The following is a 19,951-nucleotide window of genomic DNA, read 5'->3' as shown; positions in this document are numbered from 1 at the left end:
AGAGGGAGCGACAGATAAAGAGGAGGGAAGAGATTTCAGATAAGAGCTTTGCCACCAGGGTTATTGCCTTTCTCCCACTGCGTATCGACTCAATCTATCGGGAGGGGAGATTTTCCCAGGGTGCCGTGTCAAAGGTACACAAACAAACTTTTCAATGCTAGTTACTCTTACGGTGGAGTAATCGTAGCCATTGAGGTGTAGTAAGACCTCAAACTAAGCAGTTTGGCGCAATGTGTATTATCATTTGCATCTGTGGGTTTGTGGAAATGGACGCTTCCCAATCACAAGTGCCATAAGCGAAGGACATAAGGTCGGGCGAGACACGCTGCGACAAGCCGAGAGTAAAATGGCGAGCCGGGCCAAGGTATCGATCAAAGAGAAGGATCAAGCTTACGCGACAAAGATTGGGAAGGCATCCGAGCTTGAGGGAACAATGGAGAAGCGGGAGAAGTCAAGTCAAGGAGAATTGCGAGTGGGGAAACATGTAATCCCCCCCACCACCCACCACCACCACCACACATGCCGAGTTGAATGGTTTAGCCCAGCAGTTCGGGAAGATGGTTGGAGGATGGATCGATCCAATCTCTCTGACAGGAGAGGAAAAGTTTGCTTTTGTCTTTGAGAAAGAAGGGTTTAAAGGTGAAAAAGAGGAATGGAGTGAGAAAGTTTGGCAAGTGAATGACTGGTATTATGATATACCTTAAAGTGGGGCGTACCAAAGTGGCTGGTTGCAACATTTTGTGTGGCGTGGGGAAAAAAAATACTATACATCAGGGGTCGGGAAGCTTTTTTGACAGAGTGAGCCATAAACAATTCACATTTTCTAATATTATTTCTTGAGAGCCATTCTCAGAATTGAAAAGTAAAAATATATGAAAATGTGTGATTTTTTTTGTCATTTCACCACTTTTAAAGTACAAAAAGTCCTATTTTGAAAACATTGTTATGCTGTTGCTAATCAATCAGTATCAATGAGATTATGGATGCGGAAGAGTAATGAAAAACACCAGTGTCGCTACTATTGGTGCATTCGGGACTCCGTTCTCTCACCAGGGATTTACATATTTTACCTCTCAGGTTAGTGGAGAGCCATAAGCATCCATGGAAAGAGCCATATATAGCTCCAGAGCCATAGGTTCCCTGCCCCTACCATACATCAATCTAATTTTTCTGAAAAATCTAATTTAGGTAAAATTTCCTTGAGCCACACTTTTGTTTAAAAGAACAAACAAACAAAAAACTATAAAAAGAAGCTACATTTCTATTGGATAAAAACAGACCCGCCAATTAACCATGATCGAACTTTTTTCAACATTCCTATTGTATTTGATTCACAGAATGTAGGTTTGGAATAAATCCTCCGCAATAGTAAGACCTTTAAATATAAAAACAAAAACTGCCATAAACAGTGGAGAATAGCAAAGTACATTCGCTCTCCCAGACTAACAGGATCGGACGTGTAGCACTATCAATGACACTCAAATGACTGAAATATTTATCCAGGTCGGCAGACATAAGGGCCCTCCGAAGGAAACCATAGCCACTGTGTAGGCCACAATAAAATGAGTTCAACACCCCTTTCTTGGAGTACCAGACACGCACATCTCAATGAATTAGGTCTGCTATAAGAGTGGTTATACGGCACTGCAGCTCGCTCTCCTAGCAACAGTGGCAACGCGTTGTCGTTTTGACACTGACGTACGGTACAAAGGCACCCCGTGTGCCTGTGTGGGATGCAGCAGGCTTCACTTACCTTCTTCACATCAATGACAAACGTTCCGCTCTTTGCGCGACCTTCATCTTATCCGACCGTGGCTTTCATGCGAGCAAATGATGCAAGAGCCGTATCGTTTGGGGAGCGCTTGCAATCATTGCCGGGTGATTATTGCTCTATGATTGCCACAGTGGTACTTAAAGGCTTGTCTGTTTTGATTTGGAAAATCTGAAAATAAGAAGGACTTCATTTGGAAAAAAAGGGGGGAAATCTGATCTTTTGTTGGGATTTTTTAGCAAGTTTTGGGTGATTTGGGCCAGAAAAATGTGCATAATCTTGGAAAAAAGCTATGCAAAAATGCCATTCAGCAAGAAAATGAATGAATAGGCAACTATTTTGGTAGTCCTTTCATCATTTTAAATTCGACTGAAAAATAATCAAATCCTCTTTTTATATCTTGTTGATGTATTTCTTTTACTTGTTGCTTCCAAATCAATAGTAAATATTCCCCAATTCTTAAATTATTAGTATTTTGGTTACAATTGTAGCCCAAAAAAGCCAGAGAAACTATTTTATTTTTACAAATATTAAGTGATTTAGTAATAAATATTTCATTATTAGGCTAAAAAATGTAAAACCAGTCAAATTGCAGTAATAAGTACACCAGATTATATTTATAATTAATAATTTTCTATTTGCATTTACATTTGAATGTCTTTCAAAAATTGATTTACCTTTTCATAATAAAACAAAAACAGGACAACTAAAAATTCAGATTCCCATTAACTTCAATTGAAGGAGAGTATCTTTGCAATAAATATCAATCTGATATTTGCAAACATCCGTTTGGACATCAGAAAAAAAGTCAGTTTTTGGGTTCCAATACAGATTTTCCAAATGAAATGAAAAGCCAGGAACACCACGACTAAAAAAGTACACGTCACATATGTATATTCAATAAATTCATCCCCCAGAAGTTTTAATACAACTTTAAAACATATATTTAATTTCCTCCAAGGAAATCAGCCAAACTTTCATTAGCGGCACCAGTGTGCTCCTTAATCACCAACCACCGGCGCCACCGCCGCCTAGCGAACGGAAGTCCATCGCAATCGGAAGCCACACTTAAGCAGGTGTAGAAATGCACAGCCATGAAGTATTCTTACCTTGGGGATTTGCACGACCCCCGTGATCATTCATTTGCGACCGCGTTTTATGTCCGGCACCTTTGCAAAGATGGATAACGTTTCCCAGCATCCTATCCATCTCCCATCATTCACTTTTAGCACCACCCCTTTACTCCCCCCGTCCTGATTTTGCACTCCCACCTGGAGTAAATCACATCAGTGAGAGAAGGGCAGAGCGCGCAAATTCCACGTTTCTGCTGAAGGAGATTAGGCCCGAGTACAGAGGACCGGATTTAAATAAAGATCGCCTTTTCCTAAAGGAGCTCATCCCTACCCCGGACTTACTGCGACCATTTAGCACTAACGTCGTTTGTGTGCATTTTGGGGGGCATTCACACAGAGAATAAAGACTCCGTTAATATTGTCCGTTGGAACGATTCACAACGTTTGTGTGCGGCGTGATAAAACCGCCATGGGAGAGCAGCCCCTATCTCTCGGTAGCTTATCGGCGAGAATGCAAAATGAGTTTCCTAAAGATGCCGGACTTCAGAGAACAACCCCACACAAGCGCAGCTGCGTTAAAACGTGCATGTAAAATACCTGAAGGTCAATGTGTTCCTGTTACTTAACTCGAAAACACGGGGGGCTTGTTTTATTCCCTCCGCCGGTCTTAACGGAAAACTGATATGGTGGTAAACACCTTTGGCTGCTGATACAGGATTGGACATCTTTCTCCAAAACTATATTATCGCCTGACTGAAGGCAATGCAAAATTTCAATGTTGGACTATCAGGCTTTAGTTCTGTTTAGAGCAGTCTTAAGTCATTGGCTACCTTCTTCTACAAATCCCGCTGCCTTAGAAGGGCAGAGAGCATTGTAATAAAATACGCATCCCGGCTTCCACCACTTCAACCTGCTGCCCTCTGGAAAGCACTACAAAGCCATAACAGCCAAAACAAACAGACTCAAGGACTGTCACCATGTCTTAACTTGAGTTCTGCACTTAGGACCTAATCAAGATTTATTGCTTTTAGTATCTTTAAACCACTTACCAATGTTGACTACTACTTATACTACGTATGTATTATTGTGACCCCTTATTTATCTATTACTATTTATTGATTATCCATTTAGCATTCCTATATATTGATTATTGATGTGTTATTTTGTTGTTGATATCAGCGACTTGGACTACTTATTGCAGGGTCAGGAACCTTGAAAGAGAGAGCCATAAACAATTCCTATTTTCAAATGTTATTCCTTACGAGCCATACTCACAATCTAAAAGTCAAAATACGTGACATTTTGCAGTCATTTTATCACTTTTTAAGTACAAAAAGTATCTGAATTCCTTTGGCAACTTTGTTACGCTGTTCCTAATCAATGAATATCAATGAGTTATCAATAAAATCAATGACAATGACTTCCATATTTTAGTTAAGAGCCATATGCACCCATCATAAGAGCCACGAGTGGCTCCCGAGCCATAGGTTCCCTACCCCTGACTTATTGATTATTTATTTGTCTATTTGTTGTTGTTATTTATGCACTGCCTTGTCAAAGCTTCAAATCTCATTATACTTGTGTAATGACAATAAAAGTATTCAATTTAATTCGATACTACCTGCAAATATGTTTATTTTGCTCTGTCCAGTATATCTAAAAAAATATTTCAATGAATACATTGGCTGCAAATAACGCTACAAAACAATTTGATGTGCAAATGAACATTCGACCAATCACTCGCAGTTGATGAAGACAAACTATAGTATTTAAAAAGAAACTACACCATTCCCATCTGTTCCTCTTTCAGCACTGTTCTATTTTTCAACTCTTTTATTTAAAAGTACTCTACGTGGCTTTCGGCCGAACAAGCATTTGACTTGAAGTCTACTCTGTTTAATATGGAGTCTCTGGATTTAGGTGTCACTTTTGTCTCCCATTATCCCAAGATTGGATAAACAAGCTCAGGGCTCTGTCTGCACTGCGTTCGATGATAATATGCCTGTCTAGAAATCCAACTGAGTACACCATATTATGGCCTAATCCCAAACTCATCAAACACTGAAATGCACTGATCAACTAAAACTGAGATTGCCTGTCCTACCTCACATCAGTGACCTTGGAACTAATAATTGCGCACTATATTCTGTTAAAAACATAGCAACAATACTGTGTAATTATCATTATTGCATCCCTTTTGAAATTAAATATGCCGTGTTAGATGAAAGGATATAAAAGAACATGCCATTATGCTGCGATGAATCAGTAAGCATGTAATCAGATGCAGACAAAACGACAAAAGACATGCAGATGCAAATATTCAAAGTCATAATGAATGCAAGGCACTCTTTTGTTCTTGCTTCAAGCAAGTCAATTCATCTAACGACTCGACTGAAGTAGGAAGATGAATGATAATGGCAAGATTGTATTAGAACGCTTGCATTATTAATACCTACGTATACATTGGATTTGCTTGACCAATAGAGGAAAGTAAGTATGAAGATTTTGTAGAGGATTATTTTCATTTGAATGGTTGTAGATTATCTGATTTCGAGTATGCCTCATTTGTTTTCTTATTTTGCAAAACAGGACAATAAAAATTGTGTCAGTGCACATACAAGGAAACATTTGATGCAAATTATCCAACGTATTTGTGTTCAAACTGCCACTTTACTAAATGGGATCTCTTTCTGAATCTAAATTTTGCCTTCCAAGGTTTTGCAGCTGAGCTACTTGAGAATTTCCCGCTTTTATGTAGCAAAGATTTCTTTCAACCCTTTTGCTTGATTGTAAACACACCATTATACTCTTCTACCAAAGTAATGAAAGCATTCCAAGCTCATCTTGTACTCACCAGTCCAATAATCTCAATGATCTCTTTCTTCGTATTTCAGAACATTTTCATTTTTAGCCAACAAACAAAACAAGAGTTGGAAAAATCTTGGATGCCTTTTTCAAAATTGCTATGGTACCAGCTAGTATTTGTTGATTTCCATAGTAAAATATGTGACCGGACGTTTAGTCGCCGGTCTTTTGGTCGCCGGTCAAATGTACTTAGATATTAAACAGTACTTAGATATTAAACAGTACTTAGATATTAAACAGTACTTAGATATTAAACAGTACTTAGATATTAAACTCTCTCTCTTAGATAATAAACTCTCTCTCTCTCTCATGGATATAATTTTGAGAGCTGGTTTGAACAGTAAACTCTGTCACCATTTGACCAGCGACCATTTGACCGGCGACCAAAAGACCGGCGACCAAAAGACCACCGACCAAATGTCCGAGCACCGTAAAATTCAGACATTTGACTAATAGGCTCTATCATTTTGATAAGCTGCATATTTAACTCATCAAAATACATAAATAATTATTCCCCAATTTCTAACTCATACAAATTTCACTCCAATTTGACTCCCTCGAACATATGAAGCCAATAGTTCGGTTGTGACCTCCGGGGTGCTAATTTGACAGACACAGCTCTCACATCTCACTTAGCCAAACAGAAGCTCACATTGCATTAAGTAAACAGCAAATTTCAACATTTCCTTCAATTTGCCTATTGTATATGAACGAGTCGCATATGTGACGGAATCTCTCCGTCTGCGTGGTTTGCTGGAGGGCTCCCTCGAGCACCTTCAGTACGCGCTGGTGGCGGGTGAGAAATTTCCATCTATAAACACTGACATCAATAACGACACTCTCTCTCTCTCTCTCTCTCTCTCTCTCTCTCTCTCTCTCTCTCTCTCTCTCTCTCTCTCTCTCTCTCTCTCTCTCTCTCTCTCTCTCTCTCTCCAGGTCTCTCTCTCTCGCTCGCCGCTGACTGACCGTTGTTTATATGGCTGTAAAATTCAATTAGGCTGCAGGCGAGCAGGCCGGCCTGCATTACAGCCTGCCAGGGTGACATTTCATTTGCAATGAATCATGGGCCAGAGGAGGGCCGGGCAGGCGAGCAAAACAACACTTCCAATGCGATCTGTCCACATTTTTCGCCTATTTTTTTTCTTCCGTATCCCTCCGCCTCTTATACAGTGCTCTATAAAGGGTACCTCAAGTCAAAAATCTACTTTGAATGTTGGCCTTCAACCTGAACAGCTCAATTGAACTTGATGATGCTTCTCTTCATTTGAAATTCTTTTGTAGTCATCTCCATCCAGTCTGATGCCTTTGAACAATGAGTTCCCTCTGATGCTGTGGAAGCTCTCTGCGGATCATGCTTTTGCTCGGAAGAAAGAGCACAAAATGGTCGGTAACGATGTGGTCAGACAACTTCATCTGGTCTTCATTACCGTATTTTCTGCACTATATGGCACAACAAGAACAGTCAAAAACCCTTCTGTGCCTTATAATATGAATCATTACTGGTTAACCATTGTATGAAATTCCCTTAAGCACACCTCTAACTAGTTGATATATACTAAAACAACCTAACCGCTATTAATACTACTGTAGTTCCATCTAGTAGATGTATAACACAAACCCCCAATGTTGCTATTACAGCTCCATTTAATGGCCCTATAACACAACCTACTCCTACTACTACTACTACTACTACTATTACAGCCCCATTTTATCACGATCCCCCAATGCTGCTATTACATCTCCATTTAATGGCTCCATAACACAACCTACTCCTACTACTAGTACTATTACAGCCCCATTTATTGGATACATATGACCCCACCTATCACTAATACAGCTTTATTTAGTGGATTTATAACACAATCCCCTAATACTACTACTACTACTACCACCACCACTACTACTACTACCACCACTACTACTACTACTACCACTACTACTACTACCACCACTACTACTACTACCACCACCACTACTACCACTACTACCACCACTACTACCACTACAACTACCACCACTACTACTACTACCACTACTACTACTACTACTACTAATACTAACACCACTACTACTAATACTACCTCCACTACTACTACTACTAATACTACCACCACTACTACTACTACTAATGTTGCTGTGTCTTATAATCCAGTTCACCTTACATATAAAAACAATTTTAAGATAGGCCATTCATTAAAAGAGTGCCTTCTACTCTGGCGCACCTTATAAAAATACAGCCCATGTTATTTCACACACTACTACTATTTACCAAGCAGGAATTCACAAATTCCTGCCCCACCCAGTCAAAAGATGGGTTGTGTGTCTGGTGCCCACAATGGCTGTGCAATGACTTATTTACAATGTTTGGCCAACATAATGGCCCTCCTCAGGAAAGCTTGACTAAAATGTGGCCCTGGTGCTATTGGAAAAGTCAGCAGTGTCTCCTCGGGCAACCCCAGGGGACAAGTCAATTTGTCCTATTTGGATTGAGGACATCAGCGCTGTGACAGCCTGGCTGGATGGCGGTCTGAAAGACAGCTACATTGCGGGCTTGGAATTGAACCCTGAGAGGCAGACGCTTTCTTTGAATCAATAATTTACGAAGAGCGACCTGAGCTAAAATGGACGCTCTCAAAATTAGATGGGGGAAATGAGAGTAGGTCTCTATTGTTAAGTGGAAAGGGCAAGATCTATGAGCAGAGCGTTGGGACAGAAAAAACGAAAATATGCCTGAAGTTAGTTGTGTGATATGATATTTTTTCGGTTTATGAATACCTCGTAAAAAGGTTTATGTTGGTGATTTTATTTGAACGCGAAAAGGGAAATAAAGTCAAGACAACAAACACAGCGGTGAATGGGCTGTCAATTGCTTTTTATCAAATTAACTAACAACTATTTCCAATACATGGTTCTACCCATTATTATTCCTAAGCGACATCATTCAAACACAAAACAGATTTGAGTACTCCCCTCATAAATTCAACATGAATTGGACGTCTATCACTCTGAAGACAAATCTTTAACTCTGCAAGCCAACCGATAAGCGGCATCTTATCTCAAGCATCAGTTTGCTTCCTTGCTGTATTGTCATGCAAAATAGTCCCCCTTCTTATCACCAGACTATTAAACATGTCCTTTTTCATCTTGCTGTTGTTGCAGTATTGCGCCCGCGTCTTGCCGTCCGTCCAATAGTTCCCTGCCGATCTAGCGCCTTCTGCTTTACTATCGCTGCCACATAAACTCGGACAAGATTTATGCAAGCGCTAAATGAGAATAATGACATAGCGCAGGTGGCTGACTCATAAAATCCCAGCTTCTGTGTGATTTTGCAAGTACCAGAATGGGAAAGGCGAAGGTGTGTGACTTCACTGGTCAATAAAAAAAAAAAACGAGCTGATTCATCATTAAGGTTGCCACAATGGCTTTTGGTAGATCATTGGTTGCCATTGACGCTGCTAGGCGCTCAATCAATTTACGGATTGGACGTCTGGCACAGTCAATGCCAGTGAAAGATGCAGGTCAGGCTGCAAAGTTTAAATAAATGGGACAGCAGTCATTGTCAATGGTAGGTAATGAGCTTATATTTAAATTTACTCTTATATTTTTTTTTTTAGATCATGAAAATATTACTCAGTCAATCAAATTTCATCATATACATGCATATATTTCGTGACCGGACGTTTGGTGGCCGGTCTTTTGGTCGTCGGTCAAATGTACTTCGATATTAAGCAGTACTTGGATATTAAACTCTCTCTCTTAGATATTAAACTATCTTTCTTAGATATTAAACTCTCTTTCTTAGAAATTAAACTCTCTTTCTTAGATATTAAACTCTCTCTCTCTTAGATATTAAACTCTCTCTCTCTCTCTCTTAGATACCAAACTCTCTCTCTTAGATATTAAACTCTCTCTTAGATATTAAACTCTCTCTTTGATATTAAACTCTCTCTCTCAAGAATATAATGAGAGCTGGTTTCTACAGTAAACTCTTTGTCACCATTTGACTGGCGACCAAAAGACCGGCGACCAATATATTCAAACACACACTATGCTACTTTGATAATCACTTCACTTTGTATTTGTGTTCTCCAGAAAACAGACAAAAAGACTAACACAACTATTGACAGTTAAGAAGCCCCAAAACAGAGTATTTGGGCCATTTCAACAAATCCAATGAAAAAGCCTATTAACCACCTATCAAAATAGTTCCCGACGATTGCGGCCCCTACACGTCATGCCTTTTTATATTTAACGTTTGTCAATTATTGACAAAGAACGTGCGGGTGGGTGCTCAGGCGTGTTGATGCGGCTTCCCGCCGACTCTGACCTTCCTCTCACTCCCCCCCCGACTTCCTTCCCGTCTTTCCTCCCCAGAGTCATCCATCATTCCCCTTCATACTCCCGTCTTTTGTCCCTCCTCAATATAATCCAGCAGTCCTTCTCGCTGTCTAACTGGATGATACTTGCACTCCTTAATCACGGACAGGGGCTTCATAAATACGTCATCCATCACAGTCGGCGGGGCACGCGAACTCCAAACAAACGGCGCCATTGATCTGGCAGGGTTGCCGTGTGGCTTATTCGTGCAAAGACACACACGCGTACATCCACACACACACACACACACACACACACACACACACACACACACACACACTACCAAAATCAATACCTAAATAAACATCACTTGTATAGTTTCGTTGTAATAAATATGACATATTTGACTTTTTGGGATGAGCAAATAAATGAGTCAACAGTTAGCATAATCAATAATTAATCAGTGAGCTACGTTTTAATATGTTTGCATGTTGTACAAAAGATCCAAAACTACTAAATTATATATTTATATATTACTCTTAAATTTCTTTAAAAATGTTTTGTATGCAATAGTTTAACTCATCAAAATAAAATAGAAAAACAGGATTTATTGTATTATACTAATGTTTTTAAAATAAAAGGAGGTAGAAATACTTTTGTTATCCTTTCATTAAACATGCACTTATTTCCGTTATATTCACAAATTCTATTCATTTTAAATCTATGAATTCTAATTTCTTTCAACTATATGAAAAATATATACAAAGAAAAATAGCAATCAATATTTAATTTTATCTATGCGCTTTTCCTTCCTTTTTTTATGAGAAAACGGCTAATATTCATATTTCTGAGCCTCTAATAATGCATATTGACGTATCCTTGATGTAAATTCAGGCATCATGGGGTTAATATCAGTAGGAAAAATATCAGAGTGCAGTGAAAATGTCACCCACAACGCACACCCCGGGATGCCAACCACTTCCCACTGTGCCCACTCTGTGCATTTGCGTGTATTCACAAGTGAGAAACAGCTAAAAATGAAAGCAAATAAAAACCAAACAAAAACTGCTGACAGAAAAAGATCAAGTGTCATCGCAAAACGTGCAAAAAAACCCCTCTTTGAATACGGTTTACCATAAATTCCTGATCCCGAACGCGTGTTCTTGCAACGTTTTACTCCGTTACGCGTCAGTGTTGAAGGTACTAATAAGCCTGTCCGTCCAAAAGGATTATGGGATATTTCATCAATCGGAGGAACTCTGCATAATTGCACATCACAACAAAGAATGTGCATGACTGAGCCCAGGTGACGGAAACAGATGGGTGAGTAATGACAAAGTAATTCGCACGAGGCCTGCTTTAACCACGCGTACTGTACCGCGCGTGGCTGTTGATTGGGAGCCATGCATACCAATGCCAAACGTGTGAAATGGATGAATGCAAATGCGCTATTCTACAAAATTGCGTGGACAAAGTTTACATATATGTGTCATGGTGACTCAATGCGCTAACGTGCCAGAGGGCAGGTGCGACGAATGATCACGTAATGACGGAGGCAGAAGCGGAAAAGCCAAGCGAGGCGAAGCCAAGCTGTGAATGTGGAGACAACAGCCGGCACGCGCACGCCATCACGGCATCATAGCCCGTTGTAGTGTTGCTTCAATGAAAAATGAAAATGAAAATCAGACATAGGCATTGTCGTCATCATTGACTTGACAAAAAGCCTAGTAGTCATGGGTCCCTAAAACTATTTCCAACATTGGCTAATACAGCACTAGAGGTCCAATTAATTTGAAGTGTGTTAGGACCTAACGTATGCATGCATGTACATGCATGCATACGTTATGTGTATGTATATATGTGCTTATTTATATGTATGTATATGTGTATGTATATATGTGCTTATTTATATGTATGTATATGTGTATGTATATATGTGCTCATTTATATGTATGTATATGTATATGTGTATATGTAAGTATATGTGTATATGTATGTATATGTGTATACGTGTATATGTATGTATATGTGTATATGTGTATATGTGTATATATATATGTATGTGTATATATGTATATGTGTATGTGTACATATATATACACACACATACAAGCAACACGCTTATTTATTTATATAATTATTCATGTATTTATTTATTAACTATCTATATATGTCTAAAATGCCTTTCCTATTTCTGCATCCTCATCCTCTTGATACTGTGACAACGAAATTTCCCGAATACGGGATGAATAAAATTATCTAATCCAATGCAATCCAAGTGCCTCTATGTAATGTTTTATTGTTATTGCTATAATGTATTAATGTTTGTTCTTGGTCTCTTCTAAAATAAATTAATGTCCCACCCCTTCAATATAAATAGAAAAAACGTACTTATACTCCAATATACTTCCTTTTCATTGTATATTTTTTTGGCTGTTGTAAGTCGCAGACTGGTAAGATTCCTATTCTGGAAAAACTCCACTCATTTCACAAATGTAAATACATCTTTTAGTAACAAATTTAGCATTTGGTATCAAATGAGTACTGAGATCACATATGAACTGATTTGGACGCCGATCATCACCAATGCCCAGGGTTATAATTAAAAAAGTAATTTCCCTCACAAGGACGTCTTTTCTAATAACTATGTTTATATCGCCACGTCCGGTCGCCATCTTTTCATTTTCTCTACTGTTCTACCTCAAGAAGTACATTTCACCAAGGTTAAGTGGGGGTAGATAGCTCTATACACAGATCCCACATCAATTTTGAACAGATGGAAAGTTATTAGTGAAGGTTGAATGGGAAGAGGAGGGGGTAAGAAGTGATTGTGGGACAGCAGGGCAATTGCTACACACTGGCCTCTCACCCAAAATGGATAATTTTTGAACCCATTCAATTCTTCAGATGTGGCAAATAAAGTCTGGGTGTGGGTTAGTAATCCTTAACTAAAGGAATTGCTTTTTTACTGACCTAGAAATACTCACAAGATTTGGGTCACCGCCAACTGACACCTTAGTAATATTATAAATATATAAAAAAAAATCAAGAAACGAATCGTTTCAAAGAATGGTCCTACATTTAAGTCCATTCATCATCAAAAAAAAGAGACATTAAGCGTTTTAAAGGATAGTTTTCCATCGTTATGGACACCCACTGAGTACAATATTTCAAATTAAGTTATTCATGCTATTGTATGATTCTCCTAAAACCTCCATTTCCTTTTTTCTGTGATAATTTAATGTGTCGGCCAAAAGAAATGAGGATGTCATATCACACGAGAATAAAACGTGATTAAAGCCAAAGCGCCAACCTGTTCCTGAATGCATTCATGTCGTTGTGTTTAATGCATGAATCTGGCATGGAGCTTTCAAAAGCGGGAAGGATGGTTGCCTCTAATGTGCTGGGTTTTGCTTTGCTTGAAGCGCCGTCTCACTGCTTGCGACAAGTTCTCTTATCTCTCCCTTTCCCCCACTTTGTTCCGTACTTTAGATCTTTGTTCCGCAACATTAGCACGGCCTTGGAAATTCTCTTATTCACATCAACCTTTCTTTAGACTTTCTGTTTCAAGAGCTACGAGGCTTTTTAGTTTCCTCTCTTCTCACCTGACTTGGAATCAGTTCCACTCAGGCAATGTTCACTTTTTGTGCAAGCATCCTCCTCCTCCTTTTTCCACTGTATATGAATTTGAATGGCTCCTCCGCTTTTACAATTCATATTTTATGCATTGGGCTCCCTTGCAAAGCGACTAACAAACAAGACGAGAGCCAGAATCCTCTGACAGTTCACTCTTAACTCATTGGCTGGCAATGACAGTGATACCCGCGCCAGGTCTGCTCTAAAAACAAACTGTTTTATACATTAACGACACAGGCACGCTGGGATTTTAACACACAAACTAACAAAACAATTCGGCAACATTCACACTGTTCTTTACGTTTTTATGTTGTATTGTGACTATTTTGGGTGCGTCGCCACCATTTTTTTGGGTTATACATATTGGAATGTTAGGTATAGTTGAAGCAAAATGCCATTGGATGTGAATTACAATTACAGGCTAACAATTGTTGTTGTTGTTGGAGTTTGACTATTAATATGATGCTACTTTTTGGTTATTGGTGGAGAACAAATCATAATTTATTTTTGTAGGTATATTTTAGGGATGTAGATTATTGGAGCCACATTTATTTAATATTATTTATTAAAAATTCTGGAATTATAGCAAGGAGTTAGCCAATAAAGGCTAGTCAGGTTAAAAATGGATTTATTGGTGCCTAGGTTGTATGTAAAAGTATATATAAAAATTAAAAAATTTACACATTTTAGATATAGTGAATATTTGCAGTTATTGGTCATATTTTTCCTAAATAATAGAAAAAACATACATTTTATTTAATGTTAGTTCAAAAAATACATTTTTTAAATGTTTTAAATAAATAAAATTATGTTTCCTATCTAATAGTTGCCTGCTATTGACAAAAGTAGAAAATTAATATATTCAAACTGGGAGGATTGGCGGCCAATCTTCAGATTTCAGTGTCCAATCCATTTTAACTGGAAGTGGCAAAATGACAATTTTTAAATGTATTGGTCAATGCCAGCCAATGAGTTCAACGAATGCCTTACAGATGGTTTAAATCCAGAAATTAACTCATCGACTACTACTAAGTCTATTTACATCTTACCACATGTTGCACGGCAGGCCAGCCAAATAAATATATCAGATGCCCTTCCCAAAAGAGCATGTTCACTCACCCTCAGGAGACAATGAATTATTTAAAGTGAAGGCAGGTGGAAGAGATGACTAACAGAAGTGTGAGGGGGGGGGGGGGGGGACGCTGCTAGGGACGAGATGGATGGGGAAAGGATGGGTTGGGGGAGCGGGGGTACCAGATGGGTAAAACGGGCACATGGCCAAGGAGATTGGCTCCATGGCGAAATGGTGACAAATGTGGGAAGTCATCAGCATTTTGAATTAAGGAAGGGATTACTCATTGATTTAAGAGAATTAGGAAGGACCTGGAATTAAAAAGAAAATGGATGGGGAACTTGGTCCAAAATTGGAACATTCTTACCAGGAAACCATTAGAATTAAAGCCAGTCTTAAGTGACATAGAATAACATATAGCATAACATCATCTAATGTAACACCAACAGTATAGTTTAAGAATAGGAAGTAAAACGTTTAGGAAATATAAAACATGCTGTAAAATAAATAAATATAATTGGAGGCAAAGCAATGTCTTATCACAACAGATATAATGCTTTAACGTGCATTTTTTAATCATATTTTCACCCAAAATGGTAATATACATTACTTAATTTTATTTCAAATGATTCTGTATCATTTTTTTGGACATTACAAACTAATATTTGCAGGTAACACAAATATTCTGATTAGATGTCAATCAGGGAGACCAAAATTGGCCCACGGGCTGCAAATTTGACACCACTGTCATATGGAAATGTAATAAAACCATTTGGGGCAAAAAGATTAAAGCATGAATGTTTTAAAACTGCTAGTAAAACCCTCTCAAAAGACCCAAGTGCCTTCTTTTTGATGAACTACAACTCCACAAGTACAAACGCTAATGAAAAAACATGATTCGAGAGCTACCCAACCCCCTGCAAACAGTCCTGAAGAGCATTTTATACTGTTAGAATAAAAATTAAGCCAGCTTTTGCATGCTCAAGAGTGCGTGGGGGGTAAATAGGTCAGAGAAAAGATGATGAAAAGTAGGGAAAAAAGTCAAGGGGAGACGACAGGAAGGAACTGCGGGGTGGGCCGAGTCGCTACGAGGCGCCTTGTTGAACAGCAAACAACACTAAGATAAGAGAATACGCTAAAGGCACACGCACAGTAATTACATAGCAAAGAGCGAGTCCGCCTTAATTAGAAAAAGGAAGCACGAGTGAAACACATGCGCAGAAAAGTGAGGTGAATTATTACATAATTTATTTTGCCTTTAGACCGGAGCGTCTGCTGGTGTTTCATCATTTCTTAATGAGACTGGAGAACATGTGTGCAGTGGAAAGCCACATATATTCGATAAAGGGAGCTAGTAAAAGGGTGTAAAGCCCTAGTTTTTTCAGTTTTCATTTCCCACGGAGAAGCTGAGCGAGCACATATGCAAATGGTTGGAACTGGAGGCCCGGTTTTCCCCCCGTGTTCATTAGCGTGAGCAAAATAGTCGGCGGTTATCTATACCGTATATTCAATTTCAAGTGTCGGAGAGAAATGACCCAGAGCTTTTCAACAAACGCGTATGTTGGTGACAATTAGATAGTCGTTTGTCGCTGAAGGCCAAAATGGAGAGCGAGGAGGTTGGATTTGATTTTTTTTTTCTTTTGAGGTTATAGTCAAAGGCTGTTTTTCTAAGGGAACCTTTTTTGGATAAAAGGTTTTAAAAGTTTAAGCCCGCCAGATAACCTTCTTTGAGTCAATATTTTTTTTATACGAAGAAGAAGAATGTGTGCTTCTTTTTGCACAGATGAAATGTGTCATATTTTGCAGACATAATTTCACACAATATACCATGTGTGTCAAACTGAAGGCCCGGGGGGCAAGAAATAGCCCACTTTGGTCTTTTGGTGGAATAAATAATGATCTAATGTTAAGTTTGAATCATTTAACAGATGCAACAAGATTGGGCAATTTGTCAGAAAAATAATAATAATAGGGAGTCTTTTCCCCATCTTTATGACAAATAATCTCATAATTTACCATAATTAATCAAGCCTAAAAGAAAAAAAACAACTCATAGAATGTCTACATGCCTAAAACCTATTAGAAATAGAAGAACAGGATATGTAAGAAATAGTAGTACTAGTATTAAAGATACATTAGAATAGAGTGACTTTTTAAAGACCTTCCAGGTGGTCTAAAGATACATAAACTACACGCACAAAAATATACATATTAAACAATAACTACTCCACTATTTCAACTGGCAATTCCACATTAATCCAGTGTCTCTGCTGTACAACTTGGCCATTACATTACATGTGCTAATAATCCTCCCCTCGCCAACAAAGCGCATCTTGTTATCAGTAGCTACTCACAGGCTGTTCAATAATATTGACCAGCATTGAGACACTTCACACTTGCTTGTTTACACACATGTAGATGACACAAATGTTAAAGAGACAAACACTACAGCAATCTCTCCATCACATGTAAAAAAATCTGATCTACTTTTTAAACCCATTCCTGAAAAGGACCCGATCAGGCCCAATCTACCATTATATAATCGGACTATGTCAGGGGTAGGGAAGCTATGGCTCAGGAGCCACATGTGGCTCTTTCCATGGGAGCATATGTTTCTCCACTAACCTATAGGTAAAATATGGACTGGTGAGAGAGAGCCGAGTCCCGAATAGACCAATAGGAGCACCGTTTCAATCCTAATTTAGTTTTTTAGTACTCTTGAATAATCTCATTGATACTGATTGATTGGCAACAGCATAACAAGTTTGTCAAAATAATTCAGATACTTTTTGTGCTTTCAAAGTGGTGAAATGACAAAAAAAAATCAAATATTTGTATATAGTACTTTTTCTTGTCAATTATGGCTCTCAAGAAAAAAACATTAAAAAGAATGAATAGTTTTTGTCTCTCTCTCTCTGTCAGAAAGATTCCCGACCCCTGGACTATATTACATATATATAGATATACTACATTCTTTAATTTGCTTGCAGCTCTCTGCCCAGTAATGCCATCCCCCACAATGCATTGCACACCAACCCAAGCTGAGCTGTGAAAACTTTCCATTGCACTTTTTCTCGCTTCTGACGGAGCATTCGGAAAGTGTCTAAGCGGCTTGACGTCAGCGTCCATCGCCTACCCGACCCCGCACAGCTGATGCCCGGCGTATGAACATTCGAGCGTGTGTGTGTGGTTTTGGCCCGCGTGTAAATGCCAGGAGTGAAGCTGTGGTTTGCAACAGAATGAGGGCACAGTACATTAGTCACCGTGTTCACCCACTGAAACGCATTGTGGCGCCTCGACGCTCCGTGGAGCGCGCCTGCTGATGTGCGCAACAATGGCTTGGTTTGTTTTTTGCATCTTTTTTGGATGCGCCCATCGAGTGGGGTAACGTGACGGATGCCATGTGGCACTCCCTGATGTCAAAAGCAAACAAATGGGGGCCTGCCGACGCATCTTATTTTTCAGGAATCTGACTTTGAATAATAATATCTGTTTTATATCTCATGTATTTTTGATGTAGAGTATAAAATTGTGTCATCTACGGGTGGGATACAGTAACCCTGCGGCTTATAGTGCAATGTGGTTTATGTATGGGCTTTTTTTTTCTTGAGGAATGAATTTGGTAAAAATATTTGATAATACAAGGTGGATAGCCAGAGGTGCAGTATTTCGAGAATCATCAATTATTTACTTTATATTATTTATTATTTATTTGAATAGTTGATAAGGAACCTATTTTGTTTTTACAAATAAGACCATAAATGGTAAAGACTGGATTTTCTAGTTTTAAAAGTCAATTGTCAGCGTAATCAATGATAGTATGCATTCCAGAAGAGTCTAATGCACATTTTTTTTAAAAAAACGCAATATCTCAGCTCTGTCATCAGCGGTTTCCATATTTTAGCTCACAGAAGCGCCCATCAAAAGAGCCACATGTGGCTCCCGAGCCATATGTTCCGTACATCGGATCTAAAGTTTACCATTTCAATAATTTCTTATCTTTTTTGAATGTCAATGCCTGTCAAAACGTTTTTCCTACCGCTAAACTCCCCGTTTAAATTCTAATCAATAACATTTAAAGACAATTACTACATCACCCCGACCCGTCCGTCAAATGTCGCATTTCCTACCTTCACAGCTGCTGTGTCCTTCCTCATAGCCGGCGCTGCAACTGCATTTCCCGATGGGAACCAGCCACTCTCCTTCGGCGCTGCAATGCATTCTGGGAGGGCTGTCGGCATCCACCTCCGAGTTGTTGACGCAGCTTCCCCGCACCTCCACCAAGGTGGAAAAAGCCGCCTCAGCCACCGTGTCAGGAAAGATGGCCAAGTTCTGAACGGTTGCCAGACAGCGCTTGTAGTACACACGCACGGCCACCAGGGCCACACAGGCACCCACATCCTGGAAGGCCAGGTGGAAGCCTCTCCGGTTGAGGTGGCCGATCTCCCGCACCTCCGTGTTCAGCTTCATCTTACGCTCGCCCAAATCGCCTTGCGTGAAACTCTCGTCGGCAGCGATGGTGTCGATTTTGGTGTAGCGGTCCTCTCGGGTCACGCTACCCAAGTCCCGGTCGGATTCGACGTAGAGGAGGTTAAAGGTCTCCTTGCAGGTGCCGGCCACGCCGGGAATGCTGTTACAGTCGCGGAGGGTGAATTGGAGCTCCACAAAGATTCGCTGGCCGCCCCGACGGGCCACCCAGCCGGTTTGCAGCCAATTGTTCTGCTGGGTGGGTTCCATCACGTTGCACACCTGGTAGGTCCGGATGGGCTTGTATTTTTCGTCTACGCCACTTATCTCTTCCCACTGCAGGATGAAATAAAAAAATAAATAAACGAATGACGTTCAAAGCTAATTATGGAAGGGTTTTTGTGTTGTTATTAACTTAATTGCTGCCTTGGATGTTGATAGAAGTTTAAGCCATTAGAACTCTTTTTTTTCTATTCAATTAAAAAGATGAATGGTTGCTTGAAGTATTTGTTGTATTTTCTTCTACATAGTAAATAGTTAAACTTTTTATTTGGAAAATTATAAATTCCTTAGCACTTAAATTGTTAATTGAAGATTTTGCATCAAAATGTATTTTTCCGACTTATTTATGTATGTATTTATGTATTTTTAGAATGATCTCCCCAGTAATAACCATTATTTAAAAAAATACATTTTTTACATGTTTTAATTTTTTTTTATTTGCTCCCTAATATTTTCACTTACAACAAG

The 19,951-nt window shown here is 39.1% G+C and overlaps 1 protein-coding gene across 3 annotated transcripts in view; it reads right to left on the bottom strand.

The window, feature by feature from the left end:
- The window catches only part of epha10 (EPH receptor A10), a 117,480-nt gene that overhangs the window by 69,787 nt on the left and 27,742 nt on the right, over positions 1-19,951 (bottom strand). For all 3 annotated transcript variants that reach the window (XM_077743242.1, XM_077743243.1, XM_077743244.1), the window contains exon 3: positions 18,865-19,537. In XM_077743242.1, the coding sequence (XP_077599368.1) occupies positions 18,865-19,537 (673 nt within the window). The remainder of the gene's footprint in view (positions 1-18,864; positions 19,538-19,951) is intronic.

This window comes from Stigmatopora nigra, chromosome 21, assembly GCF_051989575.1.
Source record: "Stigmatopora nigra isolate UIUO_SnigA chromosome 21, RoL_Snig_1.1, whole genome shotgun sequence".
Taxonomy (NCBI): domain Eukaryota; kingdom Metazoa; phylum Chordata; class Actinopteri; order Syngnathiformes; family Syngnathidae; genus Stigmatopora; species Stigmatopora nigra.
The sequence above is the reverse complement of the archived record's forward strand: the minus strand, read 5'-3'. Positions and strand labels throughout refer to the sequence as shown.